The sequence below is a fragment of the Triturus cristatus genome, chromosome 2_1 (assembly GCF_964204655.1).
Source record: "Triturus cristatus chromosome 2_1, aTriCri1.1, whole genome shotgun sequence".
NCBI classification, from domain to species: domain Eukaryota; kingdom Metazoa; phylum Chordata; class Amphibia; order Caudata; family Salamandridae; genus Triturus; species Triturus cristatus.
In genome coordinates this window covers 269,320,275-269,338,865 of record NC_140581.1, presented here as the reverse complement: position 1 = coordinate 269,338,865, position 18,591 = coordinate 269,320,275, and the positions used below count along the sequence as shown (strand labels likewise).

The following is an 18,591-nucleotide window of genomic DNA, read 5'->3' as shown; positions in this document are numbered from 1 at the left end:
TTGCGTTGGTGGTACTTGGAATAGGTCCAACTCTGACTTTGTGCATTCCTGGGAACCGCAAGGGACGGAGGCCATGGTCCGATTTAAAATATGTTGCCCTTAGAGACTCGTTTTTTTCCGTGTCTTCTCCGGGTCTTAAGCGAACTCTTTTGAGCCGGTCGCCGGCGCTTCACAACGCTTTGAAGGAACGCGGGCGGCCCCCTTAGTGATACACCCCTTTTTCTCTTCCTTCCTCTTTCGAGATAGATTAAACCTGAGCCTTCTTGACCCGTTTTGGTAAACTTTTTCATCACCGCCCCCGAAACGTGCCCTGCGACGTCTCGGGCAATATTTGCTGCAGCGGTTTTCACGTGCGGTTTTACCAACTGGAACCCTCTTCTTAAAAGCGGTACTGCTTTTCTGAAAAGGCTTCTGAATATACCGCCAACACCCGCCCCGTACATAATAGGTGCCCCGTGGAACCCCGGGAGGCCTGAGCCGGCTTGTGCTCTATAGTAATCCCTATAGAGCGACGCGTCGCCGTAATTTTCAGGTAAAATCATTATTCTAGTACACTTCACCACGTCGCGGCCTGAAATGAAGCTTCGCTATGACTTTACCCACTTTAAATCTTATATTAGTGTTCAAATCGTCCTTCAGTTCCAAAGTTATTGTGTGAAAATGTTTTTTGCTGATCGGTACATAATCTCTTTTGGTGTAAATGATGTTTATCATGCTATTATTCTTGCCTGTGATTTCCACGCACCGGAGGAGAGGCACGTAGCTATCCCCCACTCTCTGATGCTCTATCACGTCGCAGTATACAAACATCATATAAAATCCGCCGTGTACATCCGTGTAGGCTTTCCCCGCTGATGAAGAGTGGTGAACGTTAGGCGTCAGCCCCAACACTCTCCCCAGTTTTTCACGCACCAAAATACCATAGTCTTGAGCATTCCTCAACTGCACTTTTCGAAGTCGTGGTTCATACGTTAATCTAAGGTCAACAAGTTCCGATATGTTACCAATGGATTTATTCATTACTTCTACAATGTCTCGTATGTTGTCATAGTGCCCCGGCGGGAAAGAAAGTTCGTGGGCGCTTTCCTTCTTGCGTACCACCGTAAATCTAACATCCTCTGTTTCAAAAGTGTCCCACGTGTGCGGGTACTGAATTTCTGTTAGGGCCACCTCCCAATCTCCTTGTAGATGAATAGGTTTTGCTAGTTTCACCGTAAAATTTGAAATTTTGTTATTAGGGAAAGTGTCCAAAGACGCGTTACTCGGGAGCGTCAGATAAAAAGGTCCGACCTCCATGGCGCTTCCGCGGTACCTAAATGCCTATATCCGCTGTTGTAGACTTTGTATATCCTTTAATTCACTCTCAGAGACCCAACTATTAAATTTATCAGGCCATCCCCGCCATTTAACTAGGCACTGTCTTTGTGCCCCGTGCCCCTTCTTTGCCAAAACGTTCTCAATACGGTACACACGATCTTGATCCTGTTTTATTTTTTGCAGCTCTTCTTTGTAAAAACACCCTTCGACCTCCTCCCCAGCATAGTCTTTTAAGTTAAAAACTGTAACGCCTGAATGCTTGGAAATCTTGTCTATCACAAAGATCTCATCTGTAAAAGTCTGCTCATACCCCTTTTGAAATACCCCCTTGCATCTAGATACCCTAACATGATCACCTTTTTTGAGCGTGTTTTTTGAAACAGGGTTGTTGGTGAACACGGACCCGTACACAGTTCTCCAAATTTTCAACTCATTTTGCGGGGATACTTCTACAGGGGACGTCTTAATGGTTCTATGATAGCTATGATTGTAACTTTCAATAAAATCTTGTAAACGATCTATATAACGAAATGTGTTGTACGCTGTAAAATACCGCCAAATTCGTGCCTTGAGAGTTCTGTTGAATCTTTCTACAATCGCCGCCTTCACTTCGTTGTTTGTAACAAAATGTTTTACACCATACTTGTTCAGCAGAGCTTTTAGCGTCTTGTTTTCAAACTCTTTTCCTCTATCTGTTTGTAACTTTTTAGGAATTCTCCCGCTGCTGAAAATGTAATCAAAGGCTTTTGTGACCGAGCTCCCCGATTTTTCCTTCAGGCCAACGGCGAATGCATACTTTGACAGTACGTCTATCACCGTTAATATAAATTTTACACCATCATTAACCGCGGCATGTTCACGGACGTCTAGAAGGTCCGCCTGCCATTGATGATTTAAGCCGCTGACTATCACACGCCGTCTTTGAAAGCGCTTTCTCGACCCCTTATGTAGCGTGTAGGCATCTTCGCCCGATAACCAGTCGCGTACCTGTGTTCTTTTAACACCGTCGTTGTGGATTTTGCTCTCCTTGTACAAGGCTTCTACACCGCCAAAACTACCAACTTTCGAGGGGTTGTAATAAACTCTTTTGAAAAGCTTCTGCATCGTAGCGCTTCTTGAACTAAAATACCGCAACCCCTACTCCCGCCCCCCTATTCTATTAATTCACTTTTGTTTTATTATTTTTCTTTATCAAATAATCAGAACTAGAAGCCGGTTTATTTTACAATAGTAGATTATTTAATAACACACGAATTAAACAGTGTATGATTTAAACTGGTAATATAGGAATGTACAGCGCTATAAACGATAATAACGATAAAAACATAGATATTTAACACAATGCTCTCAAAAACTCGTGACGTAGAATCAATATTTGGATTTTGCTAGCTATGAACGGTACCAGTCTTCTTACATCCTCCCCACGCCCCTTCAAGAAGGCTCGACAAAACAAATCAGATATTGTATTCATGAAATTGAAAAACTGTTTCTTATTCAGAGTAGTTCCTAGGGTGCAAAATGTCCGCCTGATATAATTGTCGATGCAATCTTCGAGCACGTCGTCAGCGCCCAAGAAGATTTTGCTCTTTTCAACGTCGTAAAAGCCTCTAGGTTTCTGACCCAGTTCTTTTTCAAGCTCTTCGATGATTTCACATCGCTTGTTACGACATAGCGCGGTCGGGCGAAACACTGGTTTGGGGTACGCCATCTTTGCTCTGATCAGAAAATAAAAAGCGTCTTCCAGGCATCTAACGCTCGGTCGCACGCCGATCTCAACCATGTGTCGAAACACACTTTCCTGCAACGGAAAAACACACATACATAATAGTAGCAATCGCGAAGATCATCATGTTTTCATTTACTCTACATTAAGAAATGTCATGTTCCTCGGTTTTAAACTCCTGTAAAGATACTTGATCTTAAAATATCTACGGTAATTCTTCCTTCTCAAATGCTGTTTCATTATCAAGCGTATGTCTTCATCACCCGCTTCATACATACTTTTCACATGCTCTGATGGGGACTGTACTCTCTTAATATACTTTAAAACATTCGCAATCATCTTACTACAATCTTCGGGTACTGACATTTCTTTCAAGCCATAGACCGCCCCCAACGTCGCCATAATCTTATAGGGGTCCAGCTTGTAACATAGTTTCCGTATCAAACTGTCTTCATATTCATCACCCGTCGTGAGACAGTCGTGATGCAACTGACTCGGGTCGTCAATTTTACAACCTTCGCATTCGTCGTACCACCCCGCCTTTAAGCACAATTTTATGATCGCGGCTATCGCTGTCAAAAGTCCGCGATATCGATCCGTGCTCCAACTTTCACCACGACAAAATTGTACAATTGCGTCTAAGCGCTTACAGCTGCAGTTTTTATGCGTTACGGCAAGTTTTTTCTGTCTTGAGCAGCAGAGACATGAAAAACGTAGCGATGGCTGTGTGACTTCCATAGTCGTGCTAGCGGTTTTGTCGCCTGGGGCTCCTCCTCCTCTCTTTTGCTGATAAAAAGAAAAAAGGGGTTTTTCGACCTCAGCCTTCCTCACAACTACACGCCTCATCATCACACTCTTAAACACCCCAGAGGATTTGCCGAAAAATTGCGGTTCGTACTTACTTTTCGTTTTCCAACTTCGCACTTTTCTGTTTCGTTTACAGATTCTTCTCCGGAATCCATCTCTGTACAGTCGCTGGAGTCCTCGGGTTCAGGCTCTTGCAGGTCAATACCCTCGTCATCTTCACTTGGTTCCGCTCTTCCACCGCCGTCTGTAGCATCGGAGGTATTGCTCGCCATTTTAGCAACGCCACCAACCGCCACTTCGCAGGCTCCGGTCTCGGGCTTTATATTCGGCATAGCCGATGCCTCGACGTCTGTCTCGGGCTTTTTATTCAGCATCGCCGACGACATCTCCGACGTAGTACCCGCAGGCGTTGTTGGCGCGCAATTTTCCTTATCACTATCGTCGAGTTCTGCAGCGTCGTCTGCAGCATTTGCCGCTTCCTTCAGCATCGCTGTTATAGTTTCTCCAAGGGGTCCCGCTTCCACGCTAGAGCAAGACATTCTCAAAGTTGTCTTAAAGCTCGAGCTTTTCTTTGTCGGCAAAAAGCGGGGGTTTCTTAACACACGGTCCTCGGAATGCTGGCTTATATCCTCTGTGAACATACTAGACACGCCCCGCGGTATGTTTGTAGACTCGTATTTCACACTACCCCCACTTCTTAGCAACCCTCCTGCATGCGTGGTCGATTCATACGTTTTTGATTTCATCGCAGTATCATTTTATAAGCCTTGATTCACAATTCCTAACTTATCGTTTTATACGCTTTATGATTTCATCGCCGTATCATTTTATAAGCCTTGATTCACAAATCCTAACTTATCGTTTTATACGCTTTTTTTTTTTATTTTTTTTTTTTATTTCATCGCCGTATCATTTTATAAGCCATGATTCACAAAATAACGACCTATAAAACAATAAAATGCTATAATCTTATCAATACGTTATAAGGACCGATTAAAACCCCGATTAAAATCAGACTTGGAACGCGTCCAATATAGACACACGGACCAAAGGGGCGTGGTCAAAGGGGCGTGGCCACCTGTCAAAAAATACATGGTGACGAGTAGTATACAACCTATACTACTCACTGCATTGCCAAGCATCACAGAGTACTCAAAATAATACAGTAACATTTGACGACACTAGAGAGAGACATTTAACAGCTTGAAACACGCATAGCTGCACAGGATGGCAACAAGATTAGAGAAGATTAGAGGAGAAATCACAAAATATGTTGATATAGTGAAGAGGTAAGCTAACTACCTAGGCAAATATGGTAAGGCTGGGGTACATGGGAAGAGAGAGACAGCCAGAAAACCCTTGCATCACTGATAAAACTTTCGGCTGCCATTAACATAATTCAAATAGTGGATGACAATGATAAACCCTAATGTAAACCGAAATAAATAAAATAAATATTCCTTAAGTACTATACAGAACTATACATACATAAACAGATCTGAGTGTACCCACGAACACCTTACAGATATAGCCATTGGCTGGCTGAGTAATGATAATTTCTGCTTCATCCGCTCATGATTGGGGAGGTCAAGTATCCAATATAGCCTGCTCAACAGCAAGGCTTCTGGGTCAGAAGGACTCTGCTGAAATGTGTAAGACATACCTGGACTTGTCAGAGCCATATCTGCTGAAGGTGTTTGGTGAGGCAATTGAGACTGGCAGTCTACCACCCTCCAAGTGGGCAGCCATCATTAAAACGCTCCTAATACAGACTAAACCCCCAATAGTATGGAGTCCTATTGGCCAATGGTGTTTGATTCTTTAGAGTGAAGTTATCTTATGGCAGTGCTAAAGTCATTGGGGCATGCCCCAACCTTTCTTGTCTCTGATTGGACTATTATATATAAGTTGCCAATGGGAAGGATCTATATGAATGGCGGATTTTTAGCCCACATAACCATTGCAAAGGCACCAGGCAGGCCAGCCTCCCGTCTCCTGTGCTATTGACACTTACCTTAGAACCACTGTTGACAGAATTAAGACAACACTATGCTCAACATGCTCTACAGTTCAAAGACAAGTCACTGTTGGTATCTCTCTACACAGACAACATTACCTTTTATATTAGAGATCCACAGATTAGTCTTGGCACAATTGTCAGACGAATTTAACAGATGTGACGTCCTGTCTGGACTGGTAATCAATTGAAGCAAATTCACTGTGTCTCCACTCACAGGCAATACGCATAGCTATGAATTAGACTACCCATTAGATTGGTGAAAATTCTTGATTAAGTGTTAGTGCATTTTGATTAGCCTTAGGGTAGAGGAAATTAGGAACCTTAACTACAGAAAAGCAATTAACAACTTGGAAGATTCCATAACAAGATAGCTAAAATAGTCCCTCACACTGGCTCGAAGGACTGGACTAATAAAAATGGTAATCCTCTCACAATTCCTATATTACTTTGTGAGCATCCCCATTCAGTTGAATAAAAGGATCTACCAACACTTAAACTCTGCTTATTAAGCTTAGACAGGAAGGGAAAATGCTAGAATTTTCTGGAAAACTATGATGCTGCCATATCACAAACGGGGATTTGCAATCCCTAATATGTAATTATATTACTTCTATAATTACACTGTGCTGAAAAATTGTTCTACCCTGAAATATTCCACACATTTTTAAGCTGAGAAAGATGTTGCAGACCCTGTTCCTCTTAGGAAGGTTCTTTGGTCAAATACTACTCCTACAAATATGGAAATAAATACTTTAAAGCTCGCAATTGCAGTGTGGGATACGATGAGACATAAAGCAAAATTCAATCTACTATATGCGCCAAACATTCCCTTACTGGCACATCCATTATTTCCTATGGCTTCTGAACAAAAGCACAATGTAAGCTACAAAACTGAAACTTCACTTGTTGAGAAGACATCTATGGCAAGGCAAAATGTATTACAATAAGCAATATTCAAACACAAGTAGCAACCACTACTTTAGACATATTCTGCCTTATGGATTGAAATTAGTTTGGAAAACAAATAAATGCGGGTTTCTCCTAGAACTGGAACGATTCAACCCGCTTTAGAGGGTGATTAACAGCCAAAACCTTTAACAATACTGCATCAGGAGTGAGTTGCCCACTTGGCATGGAATAGCCAGGATGGGACACATATATAGATGTTCCTCTCACAGACACAATGTGGGAGTGCTGCTGTACTTGAACATTTAAGCTTCTACCCAGTAGCAAAATCCAGCTAATATACTACAGCTACATTCATAGAGTATACTATACTCTAGAATCTCTGCATTGATAGGGCCTGATAGCTGATAGATCACTCTAGATGTGAGTGATGTAAAGTGAAAGCTGCAGGTCTAATGCACTTGGCATGGGGACGTTCCAAGATAGTAGAATATTGGGAAATGGTAATACACACTATACAACAAATAATCAATACTATTGTACAGACATCACCACAAATCGCACTGCTAGGATGGGTATAGAATATCCCTTACACTAAATGGAAATTTACCGCTTTTGCTTTGCTCTTGGCAACGCAAGGGTCAATGTGTCACACTGTGAGCCAAGTCCCACAACATGGCCAACATGGAAGGTATGGACCCTACATTCATCCATAGTTCCACACAAGAAAGATGGTGGACATGACACATCTGTGTGGATATGAATGTTTATTGCACATTCAGTGGAGTATTGCAGCTGTAGCAATACAGGGCCATGCAGGGCAGCCAATTAGAGACAAGCTCGTTGTCTGAGTTAGGCTGCGCCAACTTATGTACTTATACAATCACTCCAACAATCCCCACGCACTTATAAATTCACTATACATTCTCCTTGCAGTACTCTAATCATCCAGTCTCTACGTACATACTTGTACAATGACCGAGACAAAGTTACATAACCAAAGTTTTCTCCCACTGTCAAAGGTAAGTTGGTTGCATACGCTGTCCAGAGCACAATGTAATGTGGTAGGGCCCAGGGGCAGCATGTTGCATACATAATGGACACACGACACAGCTAGATAGTGGAACTGGATACGGGCATGTGCGCTCGACTCCTTTTTATTATCAGGGTCACATGTCCAGTGACGTTTGCGCTGGATGCGTGTGGGGTGAGTGTAAGCCAGCCCTCCGGTAATGGTTGGTGCTGGCAACAAGTAAAACAGTAATCATTGGATCAGACACAGAGATCCAATCATAAAGGGTCAATGATTTGTGCTGCACTAAGGTAGGGGCACCAGATGTGAAATAATACACAAAAGATTCTATCGTAAAGGGTCCATGACTTGTGGTACACTGAGGTAGGGGCACCAGATGTGAAATAATACACAAAATATTGTATCATAAAGGGTCCATGAGTTGTGCTGCATTGAGATAGGGGCATTAGAAGCATTCGGCGTGTGCGCAGCCAGTGATGATGCGTGGTCCGGGCAGGCCGAACTGGGAGCAAAGTCTCTTGCCTACTGGACTGCGTCATCTGCAATTGCGACTCGATCTGAATTGTGAGCCCTGCAGTCCGCAATATAGATGGAAGGCAGTAGCCAGCACAGACATCGAGGAATGCTTTTTGTCACTTCCTCTTGACAAAATCCGAGGACATAGAGTACAATTCTGTCTGCAATTAATAAATCATGTCTCATTGTAAATTGTGAGCTCGGCTGACCGCAGTGTAGGTAACAAAAGATGAAATATGTATGGAATACATTGTCGAAATGTATAGGTTTCGGGGACGTTATAGTTAGCTGCCTACTGGACTCTGAAATTAATTAATCAAGACTGAATTCGACCTGTGAGCTCTGCTGGCCGCAGTGTAGACTGCCATTCAGTGTTCCTTTGGAATTGCAAGATGAATTTGGTGATTGTACTAAAGCTATAATTGACATCAAAAAAGTTCTTGAAGCAAGGATACTAAAAGGACATTGTGTAGGTTTCAGGGACGTTGTAGTTAGTTGCCTACTGGACTCTGTAATTAATGAATCAAGAATCAATTTTAATTGTGAGCCGTGCTGACCGCAGTGTAGGCCAGAGGCAGTGGTCAGCAAAGGCCCACAGCCACGTGGCATTGAGTTGAGCTGCACAGTTAGTGGCATCAGAAGCATTCAGCGTGTGCGGAGCATGCGATGATGCGTGGTCCGGGCAGGCCGCACTGGTAGCAATGTCTTTTGTCTAATGAATTCTGCCTTAATAAGGCTACGCGGCGATGACTTGTGGTGCAGTGAGTTAGTGGCACCTCAAGCAACCAGTGTGTGCGCACCCTGCGATGATGCGTGGTCCGGGCGGGCCGCACTGGTACCAATGTCTTTTGTCTAATGAATTCTGCCTCAGTAAGGCCACGTGGCGGTTACTTGTGGTGCACTGAGTTAGTGGCACCTGAAGCACTCAGCATGTGTACACCCTGCGATGATGCGTGGTCCGGGCGGGCCACACTGGTAGCAATGTCTTGTGTCTAATGATATCTGCCTTAATAAGGCCACGTGGCATTGACTTGTGGTGCACTGAGTTAGTGGTACCTCTGGTGCTCAGTGTGTACGCAGCCTGCGATGATGCGTGGTACGGGCGGGCCGCACTGGGAGCAATGTGTCTTGCCTACTGGACTGCGTCATCTGCAATCGCAACTCCATCTGAATTGAGAGCCCTGCTGTCCGCAGTGTAGATCGAAGGCAGTAGTGTGTACAGATGTAACTCTGCGGTGCTGTGCTGGTGTGTTCGCAGGAGTCCTGTGTCGAGGAGGCCCGGGGTCATGTCGGCAGCCACGTGGCAGGGTAAGGGCTGCCGCTCTGGCATACGCGTTGGCCTTCACACAAGTGAACCACGCCCAGAGCCCCGGCCTAATTATTCACAATTCTACGCTGGAGTGGCATACGTTGGACGAGCCCACTGCGCTTCCGCTTACAGGGGGGAACGACACAGGTACATGACCGAGATCTTCCCCACTGCCTGAGGTAACATGGTTGCGTCCACTGTCCACAACACTACAAGAACCAGCAGTATATGTACACATGGAGAGGTTTGTGCTCTGCACAGTGAGGTCTGTCCAGCACATCACCGCTACACTTGGTATTGTGTGCATTATTATTGGTGGGTGACTTGCGTCCTTCACACATGTTTGATTGCCACATCTCGCAACATTCAGCTATTGTGTGGCTGAGGGGCCATGCCGTTTTTGTAAGGTTCGCTGTCCTGTTTTGTGCTGCCTCGGTGGTAGTAGGGGGGGTGGTCGGGTGGGAGGTCCTGATGGTTTTGTGGCCTTCTTGGGTGTGGGAGGTGCATGATCAGTAGCTCTATGACATGAGTTGGTCTTCAGATGTGATTCTGGGCTGGGCTCCCTTTCACACTGTAGGTAGTCGTCCTACTTTACACCAGTAAAAGGCAGATGTTACATTCCAACTGCTAACGCAGCTTATCGCCTGTTTTATTATTATTATTAGCGTTAGTTGTTGCTCTCATTTGTGTTTTTTTTTTTGCAGAAGCTATTGCTGGAAAACTGGCGATATCGGCTATTTTCACCAGGTTGGGAATGGAATGATAATTTAAAATCACTGAAAAAACCATAGGTTTAATGAACATTATAATTAGAAATTAGCATTTAAAAAACCTTTGAAATTCACGAAAAAACCATAGGTTTCAGGGACGTTATAGTTGCAAATTATCATTTTAAAAACCTTTGAAATTCTCTGAAAAAAACATAGGTTTCAGGGACGTTATAGTTACAAATTAGCATTTAAAAAACCTTTGAAATTGACTGAAAAAAACATAGGTTTCAGGGACGTTATAGTTAGTTGCACATTTCACTGTGGTACAAAACCATAGAAATTTGGCCGTTATAGTTAGTTGAGCTAACAATAACTCATGCCCCTGCAATGCACTGCTGATGACATCACATATTACATCATTCATGACATGGTCAGTGACATCACTGATGACATCTCAAATGACATCATTGATGACATCACTGATGTCAGAGCAGCGCGCTAACATCACAGATGGGCAGGAGGGGGGGCCGGGGGGAGACACGGAAAGCCTTCCGTGTCTCCCCCAGGGGAAATAAAAAAAAACAATCTCTGGTGCTTTGCAGCGGAGGTTTAAAGGGGGCCCTCCCTGGTGACTGCCAATGGACGTGCGCCACACCAGGGAGCAAGTGCTTGCGTCAGCCAGTGGTTGACGCAAGCACTAAAAGGGTTAATAAAGAATATAATGTACTTAACTATTCTTTAGTTAAATTTATCAAAGCCAAGGACATGGTGCGCATCCCCTTGATTAGGCAGGCTTATAAAATGCCCATCACTAATGCCAAAAGGGAATGAGACAAACAGAGGTAGAAGGCCCTTCTGCATCCATGTTCAGCTAGCGATCTTTCCATATTTTGCCTATTGGTTGCAGGAGGTGGCTGTTCTGCTGCATTGGAACCTTCAAACAATGTTGCTGCTTCTGATGAATTTACTATTTCCATAATCTTTATTCTGATGAGTCTTTTGTCCCAACCCGGCAACCACTGCCATTGCCCCCCCGCCCCCTATTGGCGCCATGCCAATGTTTGATATTGCTGACATTGACCAGTCTCTTAATGCTTTCACAAGCAGATGAGCGGCCAGCCCTGATGGTGTTCCAGCAGATATATTTATATCTGATTTGGAGGCTTGGCCACGTTATTTCTTCACTATAGTCAATGCCATCATTGCAGGGGCCCCTATTCCCGACTCATGGAGGGGTGCAACAGTATTACCCATACACAAAAAAGGTGATTGTTTCCTACCATGTAACTACAGACATGACAAATAGTTTATAGACTGTGTCCCAAAAATCTTTTACTGCTGCGTTCTAGCCAAAATTCCAGACTGGATTTTGGAGAACGACGTTCTTAGTCCATTCCAAGCTGGTTTTCACCAGAAGGTCTCAACTACTGACCAGCCTACCGATTCATGTTGATTTACTGGAGGACTGTTCTGATCGGGAAGGGCAACCTTTACGTTGCCTTTGCCGATCTGAAATCTGGCTTTGATTTGAGATCTCGGCCTGGCCTTTGGAAACTTCTTTCTGATCTGGCATAGCCCCCTCATATTTTTTCGCTTTTAATTTGTTTACATGAGAACAATTATGCGTGTACCAGGAGGGGGGAGCAGAGTCAACTGACTGATAGGGTAGCTGTTCACAAAGGTGCTTGCTAGGGTTGTGTCCCGGCACCTACTTTGTTCTTACTGTTCATCAATGACATTGTCCACTTCTTGTCTAGGTCAACACGGATGCCCCATCTTTAGCAAAAACAAAAATTCCGCTTGGGGGCTTGAGCCATTCTGGGATCTGGTGTCACTTGTACTGGACAGTAAGTGATACTTCCAGTTTCGAATAGGCACCTTACCCCTGACAGGGTCAGATTTACAAGCCCTTTGCGCCACATTTGCGTCACTTTTCCCATGTTAAAAATTATGCAAAAGTGGTGCAAGGGGCTTGTAAATCTGCCCCAGAGTGTTTACCTCAGGTTGGGTTGGAAGGGGAGGCACTGCTACCAACTTGTAACTCTTCAGAAGAGAGCATCATACATGTTTTTGTGTGTGCCCAGGTTATGCCTCCCCTGTTGCACTTGGTTAGCCCATATAGCAGGCTACTTTGTGTACAAAGCCATTTGGTTGCCCTTAACATCCTCAGGGTGAATTGCCATTCAAGAATAGCCAGTTTTTATTGCGAAACTCCTGGGTGCTATGTGGGTGCTCCGAAGGAATGCTCTTTCTCCCTCTGTTATTTGACTTAGATTTCCTACCAGACAATACCTTGATGTAATGTTTTGTAGATGCCCAGTAGGAAGGTTTTTCTTTTCACTTCTGGCAGCCATATGTATTGCCTTGACAGCTAATGGGTGTTAGCATGATGTATTATTTTTGCACATATGCTCATGTAGTCCTTGTTTTATATATTATTTTCATTTATTTTTATTTTAGTCTTCAGGAAAAAATGCATGTTCTTATCAATTTTATTCTCTTTTATATTGTCTGTACCTCTATTGCCCTGCTGGCCGACATAAATTGATTTAAACTGAATGTACCCCCACATGCACCGCAAACACATCACTCACAACCCAAACAACAGAAAAGAAAATCAGTTTCAATACAGGTCTGTTAATTTACATTGATAAGTTGTAAAATGAACTCTAATACATTACACATACAAAAAAATTTGCATGTAATGGTAATGTAGAAATACACAAGGCTAAATGAAATGTTAACTTACGATTCATAGTAAAACAGGTGTAAAAAACATACCTTTGAACCCGGCTACAACAGAGTTGATTAGCTTTATGGTCAAGTTGTAGCAGCAAAGGACGGGCATGGACAATGGGGTTAAAGATAGAAAGGGAAGTTGTAAACAGAAAAAACATAAGTTGGTACCTTATTTCCTTTGAATCCGTCAATTCAAGTATGGAGGTATCCCCACCCTAGTTGTTCCGACTGAAAGGCACATCGTGATTAGGTCATTGTTAATCCGGTAGGACTCTCTCTGACAGCTGCATTTGCCTATGGTGCCATCGATGCGGGAGGAAATCCTGGCAGTGATGGTGGCACTCTGACGGTCTTTAATCCATAGACCCGCTAACATCTAAATCGAGTGGGTCTACCACCAAGTAAGTCAGCGGTAAAACCATTGAAAAAGTGACAGCGGAACCAGATTTGCCAAAATCTAAATCAGGCCCTAGGTTATCTGCAGTGGCAGCTGTTGACCTTTGAAAGAGGTGAAGCGTAATCTTTGGTTCGAATTCCAGTGAGCGAGCCTCACTTCTTAGTAGGTCCGGGGGAGGGGCTCATTCTGTTAAACACACTGACTCACTCTCTCTCACTTGGTCTCATTCTCACTCTGACTCACTCACTTATTCTCAGTTGATCTCACTCAGTCTAACTCAACCCCACTCATTCTCACTCAGGACGTCTCACTCTGACTCACCTATCACTCAGTCTCACTATGGCTCCCCTAGTCTCCCTCATTTCCACGTAGACTCGCTTATTCTCACTCACTCTGTCTCACTTATTCTCTGAATCACTCAGACTGTGACTCACTCAGCCTCACTCATTCTCATTTAGTCTCACTCAGTCCCACTCATTTCATTCATTCTCAGTCAATCAATCTTACTCTGATTCATTGAATCTCATTGACTCACCTAGTCACAATTATTCTCACTCACTCATGCTTAGTCCCACTCATTCAGACTCACTCTGTTAACACCAGTCTCATTGGTTCTTACTTGGTCTCCCTCATAGTAACTCACTCAGATTCTACCTCACTCAGTTTTACAAACAGTAACACTCACTGTTATTCTTCTACACAGTTACACTCACTGTCATTCTCCCTCACACTTACATTCACTGTCATTATCCTGCACAGTTACTCACAATCCTCACAGTTACACGCACAGTCATTCTCTCTCACAGTTACACTCAGCCATTCTTCCTCACAGTAACACTCACTTTCATTCTCCCTCACAGTCACACACTTTGTCCTGTTACCTCTTAGTTACACTCACATTCATTCTCCCTCAAAGTTACACTCACTCTTCTCACAGTTACACTCACAATCATTCTCCCTCACAGTTACACATAGTCATGCTCCCTCATAGTAACATTCACTGGTATTCTCACTCACATTAACACTCATTGCCATTCTCCCTCACTGAAACATTCACTGTCATTTTCCCTTACTCATAACTACTATTCCTATTACTCATTGTCACTCACTGACTCTCTCCCCTGATTCTCTTACTTACACACACACACACACAAACTCTCAACCTGCATGCACGTGTTGTCTCTCACATTCAAACTTTTACTCACAAACACACACACTTACCCATACCCATTTGCACAGCACACAACATTTAAATGATTTAAAGCTTTTTTTTTACTTATCTTCCCAATAGGTCCAGTTTGGGCTCTTGTTTCTTACAGCTTTCAGCACTGGGGTATGAAACTGATGCCTCAAACCTGTGTAGTTGTGGATTTGAGGTTTTAGTCCATGCGTTTTCACCCTACCATTTCCTAACTCTGTGATGATTTAGGAAAGGTTGGGAATACAGGGTGATCTAGCCAAGGGCACTGTAAAGCTTAAGCCTGCAGCGCCCATGTCTACCTTTAGCTGTGACGGTTAGCACATCACAGATGGGGAAGGCACCGAGGCCTGCCAGGGCCCAAAGGCTAGCGAAGGAAATCTTCCAGCCCTAGTGCTCGCTCGCTCACTCTGAAAGCTGGTGGAGGCGCCTTTGTGCACCTGCGCCTGCACCAGCCTTCAGACAGAGACCAGACCCGAAGGAGGTCAGCATTTATATTATACCAACAGACTATTATACACCAGCTATAATAAAAATAAAAAAAACAGGTCAGAAAATAAGCAAGCGTAGGGCCTAAACCTATTACGAAGAGCCGCCACTGCGTACCTGGGAAAAGTAGCGGGGTATTATGATGTGGAATATTGACTAAAGGTCTGAGAACAACATATGTAGATGATGAAATGCATAAACATGGAAGGTAACAGCTATAAGAAATGCGTGTAAATTGCTGTGTTTTTGTTGTAAAACCTCAGCAGTGAATGTCATGTGAATTCATCATAGGAACATCTGATTTACACAACTGGACACTCACATAGCATTATCCTTCATGTAAGAGGGACCATCATACTCTTGATTTTCAAAATTGAGGACTCTGGGATACCATTTTCATTGGGGTGAGGCACATGCGCACCAATAGCTGTTTTATGCATCTTAGGTGACGCATCAGACATGACTAGTTTAAAAATGGTGCTTTGCACCTTCCAAAGGAAGCCCCCCTCCAGTAATTCATGCTTTGGAGGAGCATGACAATTTTTAATTTTTGTCGAAGATGAAGATATTATAGCTGGGACAGCCAACTGCTAGTGAGTTAGTCACCTCAGGGTTTGCCTTGCATCTGTAGCATTTTGTTGGTATCACACAACTCGCTTGTCGCAACTTGGGGACAACGATCCCCTACATCAATCACAGAATAAGAGATCAGGTATACAGATCAGCATGGTATTAATCATGAGCAGCAGCACCACCTAAAGTTTATATATTCTCAACAGAGGGATCTGTGCCAAGGACATCCTTCTATTTTGCAGTCAATTTGCTGCACCATCGATGGTGCCTGAGTCCTTTAACTGGTGACGTCAAGGTTTTTAGTGTTAAGATGTAATATGAACATATTATGACATAGGGTGAGATGGTGGCACTCCACTCAACAAAGACTCAATATAATTAATGATTGAAGAATACAGGTTTCTTTAGAAACAGGGGCAACGGAACACATACATGTTTATAGTTCCACAATCCAAGTAGCCTCCTTTAAAGGGAATGACTGTAATTATATGTTACTGATTGGGGGTCCCAATCACAAAAAGCAGCTACTTTAGACACATTAACACCACCTGTCTTGTCGGAAATGGGCACTGCCTCGCACATGGCATGAAGACCATTGATTGAAATATACTGTGGAATTAAGATTATATTGCCTTAGTGTAACTATTATAGGTGAAACTGTGCATAATGTCTGCCTGCAAAAACTATTTTGAGAAGAAAATGCCTCACTAAGAGACATTTTTTTATTGAACTACACATTTTCTCCTCAAAGGAGTTTCCTGCTGGTACCTCACTTGACCTTTTGGTGCAAGGCAAAGCTTCATGGAGAAAAGTTCATGGAGATACCAGTGAAATTTACTTCATTTTATAGATATAATTTCCTGGGAGGACTCCAGAGCACGCTCTATAGTTGACAAGACTCCTAACGGGACCCCCCTTCCTCTCTGGGCACTCTTCTACACACCATATTCAAAATAGTTTAAACTGTATACTACCCACAGACTATTTTGAAGACAGTAGGTATCGAAAAGCAATACCTCCTAAAGAAAAAAGATGAGCTGGGTTCAACATCTATTTTTGTTTGTAGCAAGTATTCTGTTAAGTGTTTGATACAAAATGCCTATTACATTTCAGTTGATTATTTGTGGTAATTGTTCAGATAGCATTGCTATCCTGTTGTTTCAATAACATGCGTTTCATTCTAAATCACTGTTTGATTTGTGAGGGACTCTGACCATTGACAGAGCGGAAAACAAATATGTACTGAGAGGTGGTTCATTTGCTCTGTCGCTTCATGCACATGCCAGCAGGAGTTAAACCTCTTAAATGAGTGGTGGTATCCAAAGAACAGGGTTACTGCTGTATTTTTGTTTAATCAGAGTGATGGGAAATGGTTAGCAGGTGGAAGGGAAGATTCTAGGAATACCAGCTGGAGCTAGAGGTTACGCTGGAGTGGTTGAACTTTTGTCTGCTCCAGAATTTAATTGGAATAACATTGACTTACTTTGAAGTACGGCATCCTGCAATTATTTCATGGTGGAGACGAGCAAGGGCACATGGACCCATGTGGTAAAAGAAGCTTTTCTGAGGAGACATTTTCGTAGAGAAGTTCTATGTTGCTAGTATAACCCTCCTGGTTGGTGTCTCATTGTTTGGTATCTGGTGCAATACTGTTGGGACACGGCTGAGTTGTCCATGTTTTTGGGTTATCTACACAGAAGTAAGCTGCTGCGCCAGCCTGTACTGACATTTCAGGAGGAGATCTCGTGCATGAGGAAGTTACAGGGAAACTGGTGTGTGAACGCAAACCAATGCACGCGCAAGGAACCTACAGGAAGCTGGTTCCCCAAACAGATGCATGAGGAGAGCTTGTGTATGGTACAATATAGAAGGCGTGTTTGCGAGGGCAGGAAGTGTATCTACTGTTCGTTTTGATGGGTTTACTTGCTGCCCATATTTCAACGGTGAGGAAATAAAAATAAATTACACACCCTTTAGATACATTTTATTTGGTGGCGATATGGTGCAGAAATAACAGTGATTCACACACCCTTTTGAACACTATTGTGTACTTGGTAAACAAAACTTTGTAAACGTCTGATGCAGGCGGTGATCTGCACACCTTATGGTCATCATTGGTATATTTATTTGAGTGGTTTGGCTATTTGGACATAATCAGTAGATACACCTTACTGGAGGAAAATCCATTTGTTTAATCATCTGTGTTATAATTTAGTTGAAATATGGCTAGTATTGCACCACCACCTTTATTTCTGCAATCTAAAAGTGAGCCACCTATGGACTGGGAGCTTTGGTATCCTGTATTTTTGGCATACGTTGATGTTTTGGAAGGAGATGATTATTCACCTCAAAGGAAATTTGCTCTTTTGAAACATACTTTTGGAGGAGCAGGTCTCAAAGAATTCAAGTCTTAACCTCCTTTTGAAAATGCTGGCAATGTTATGTTTTGGAGTATGCTGTAAAACAACTTAGTATTAGATTTGGGAAAAAAACTCAATGAAGTTATGGAAAGATTTAAATTTTACTCCAGAGTACAAAGAGAGGATGAAAGTATTGAAGAGTATGTGTCGGCTCTAAGAGCATTGATAGTATCATGTGAATTTGAAACAATTACTAATGATATTCTTGAGATATCAGGTCATGATTACTAAACTAAAAGCATAAAGGTGCAAGAGAGACACTCTGGGTAGGAAGGGAAATGACAGTTATTGATGCTGTATACATTGCCAGAGGAATTGAGCAATTGGAGAGATTTGTGCAAGAGATCACAGGTGCTAGCAGGAATGGTAGTGGGGATTGGATATATACTGAACCTACCACTGAAATTAATATAGTAAAAAATGACAAAGGAAAA

The 18,591-nt window shown here is 43.0% G+C and overlaps 2 protein-coding genes across 3 annotated transcripts in view; both read right to left on the bottom strand.

Annotated features, from left to right (window-relative positions):
* The window catches only part of LOC146864082 (UDP-glycosyltransferase 3A1-like), a 423,888-nt gene that overhangs the window by 250,518 nt on the left and 154,779 nt on the right, over positions 1-18,591 (bottom strand). The gene's annotated exons all lie outside the window — the stretch shown is intronic.
* LOC146864083 (uncharacterized) lies at positions 2,534-4,705 on the bottom strand. 2 transcript variants are annotated; one of them, XM_085631024.1, is made up of 2 exons: positions 3,943-4,705; positions 2,534-3,826 (listed from the first exon to the last, which is right to left on the bottom strand). In XM_085631024.1, exons 1-2 carry the CDS (start codon positions 4,591-4,593, stop codon positions 3,176-3,178), a joined length of 1,302 nt encoding a protein of 433 aa, XP_085487150.1. In that variant the 5' UTR covers positions 4,594-4,705; the 3' UTR covers positions 2,534-3,175. The 2 variants fall into 2 exon arrangements, with proteins under 2 accessions (XP_085487150.1, XP_085487155.1); XM_085631029.1 differs by having other exon boundaries at positions 2,534-3,115.

Excerpts from the sequence above, each read along its gene's own strand:
- LOC146864083 (XM_085631024.1), bottom strand. The coding sequence starts at position 4,593 with ATGAAATCAAAAACGTATGAATCGACCACGCATGCAGGAGGGTTGCTA. Across the intron at positions 3,827-3,942 it reads GCGAAGTTGGAAAACGAAAA|CAAAAGAGAGGAGGAGGAGC; the intron begins GTAAGTACGAAC and ends TCTTTTTATCAG.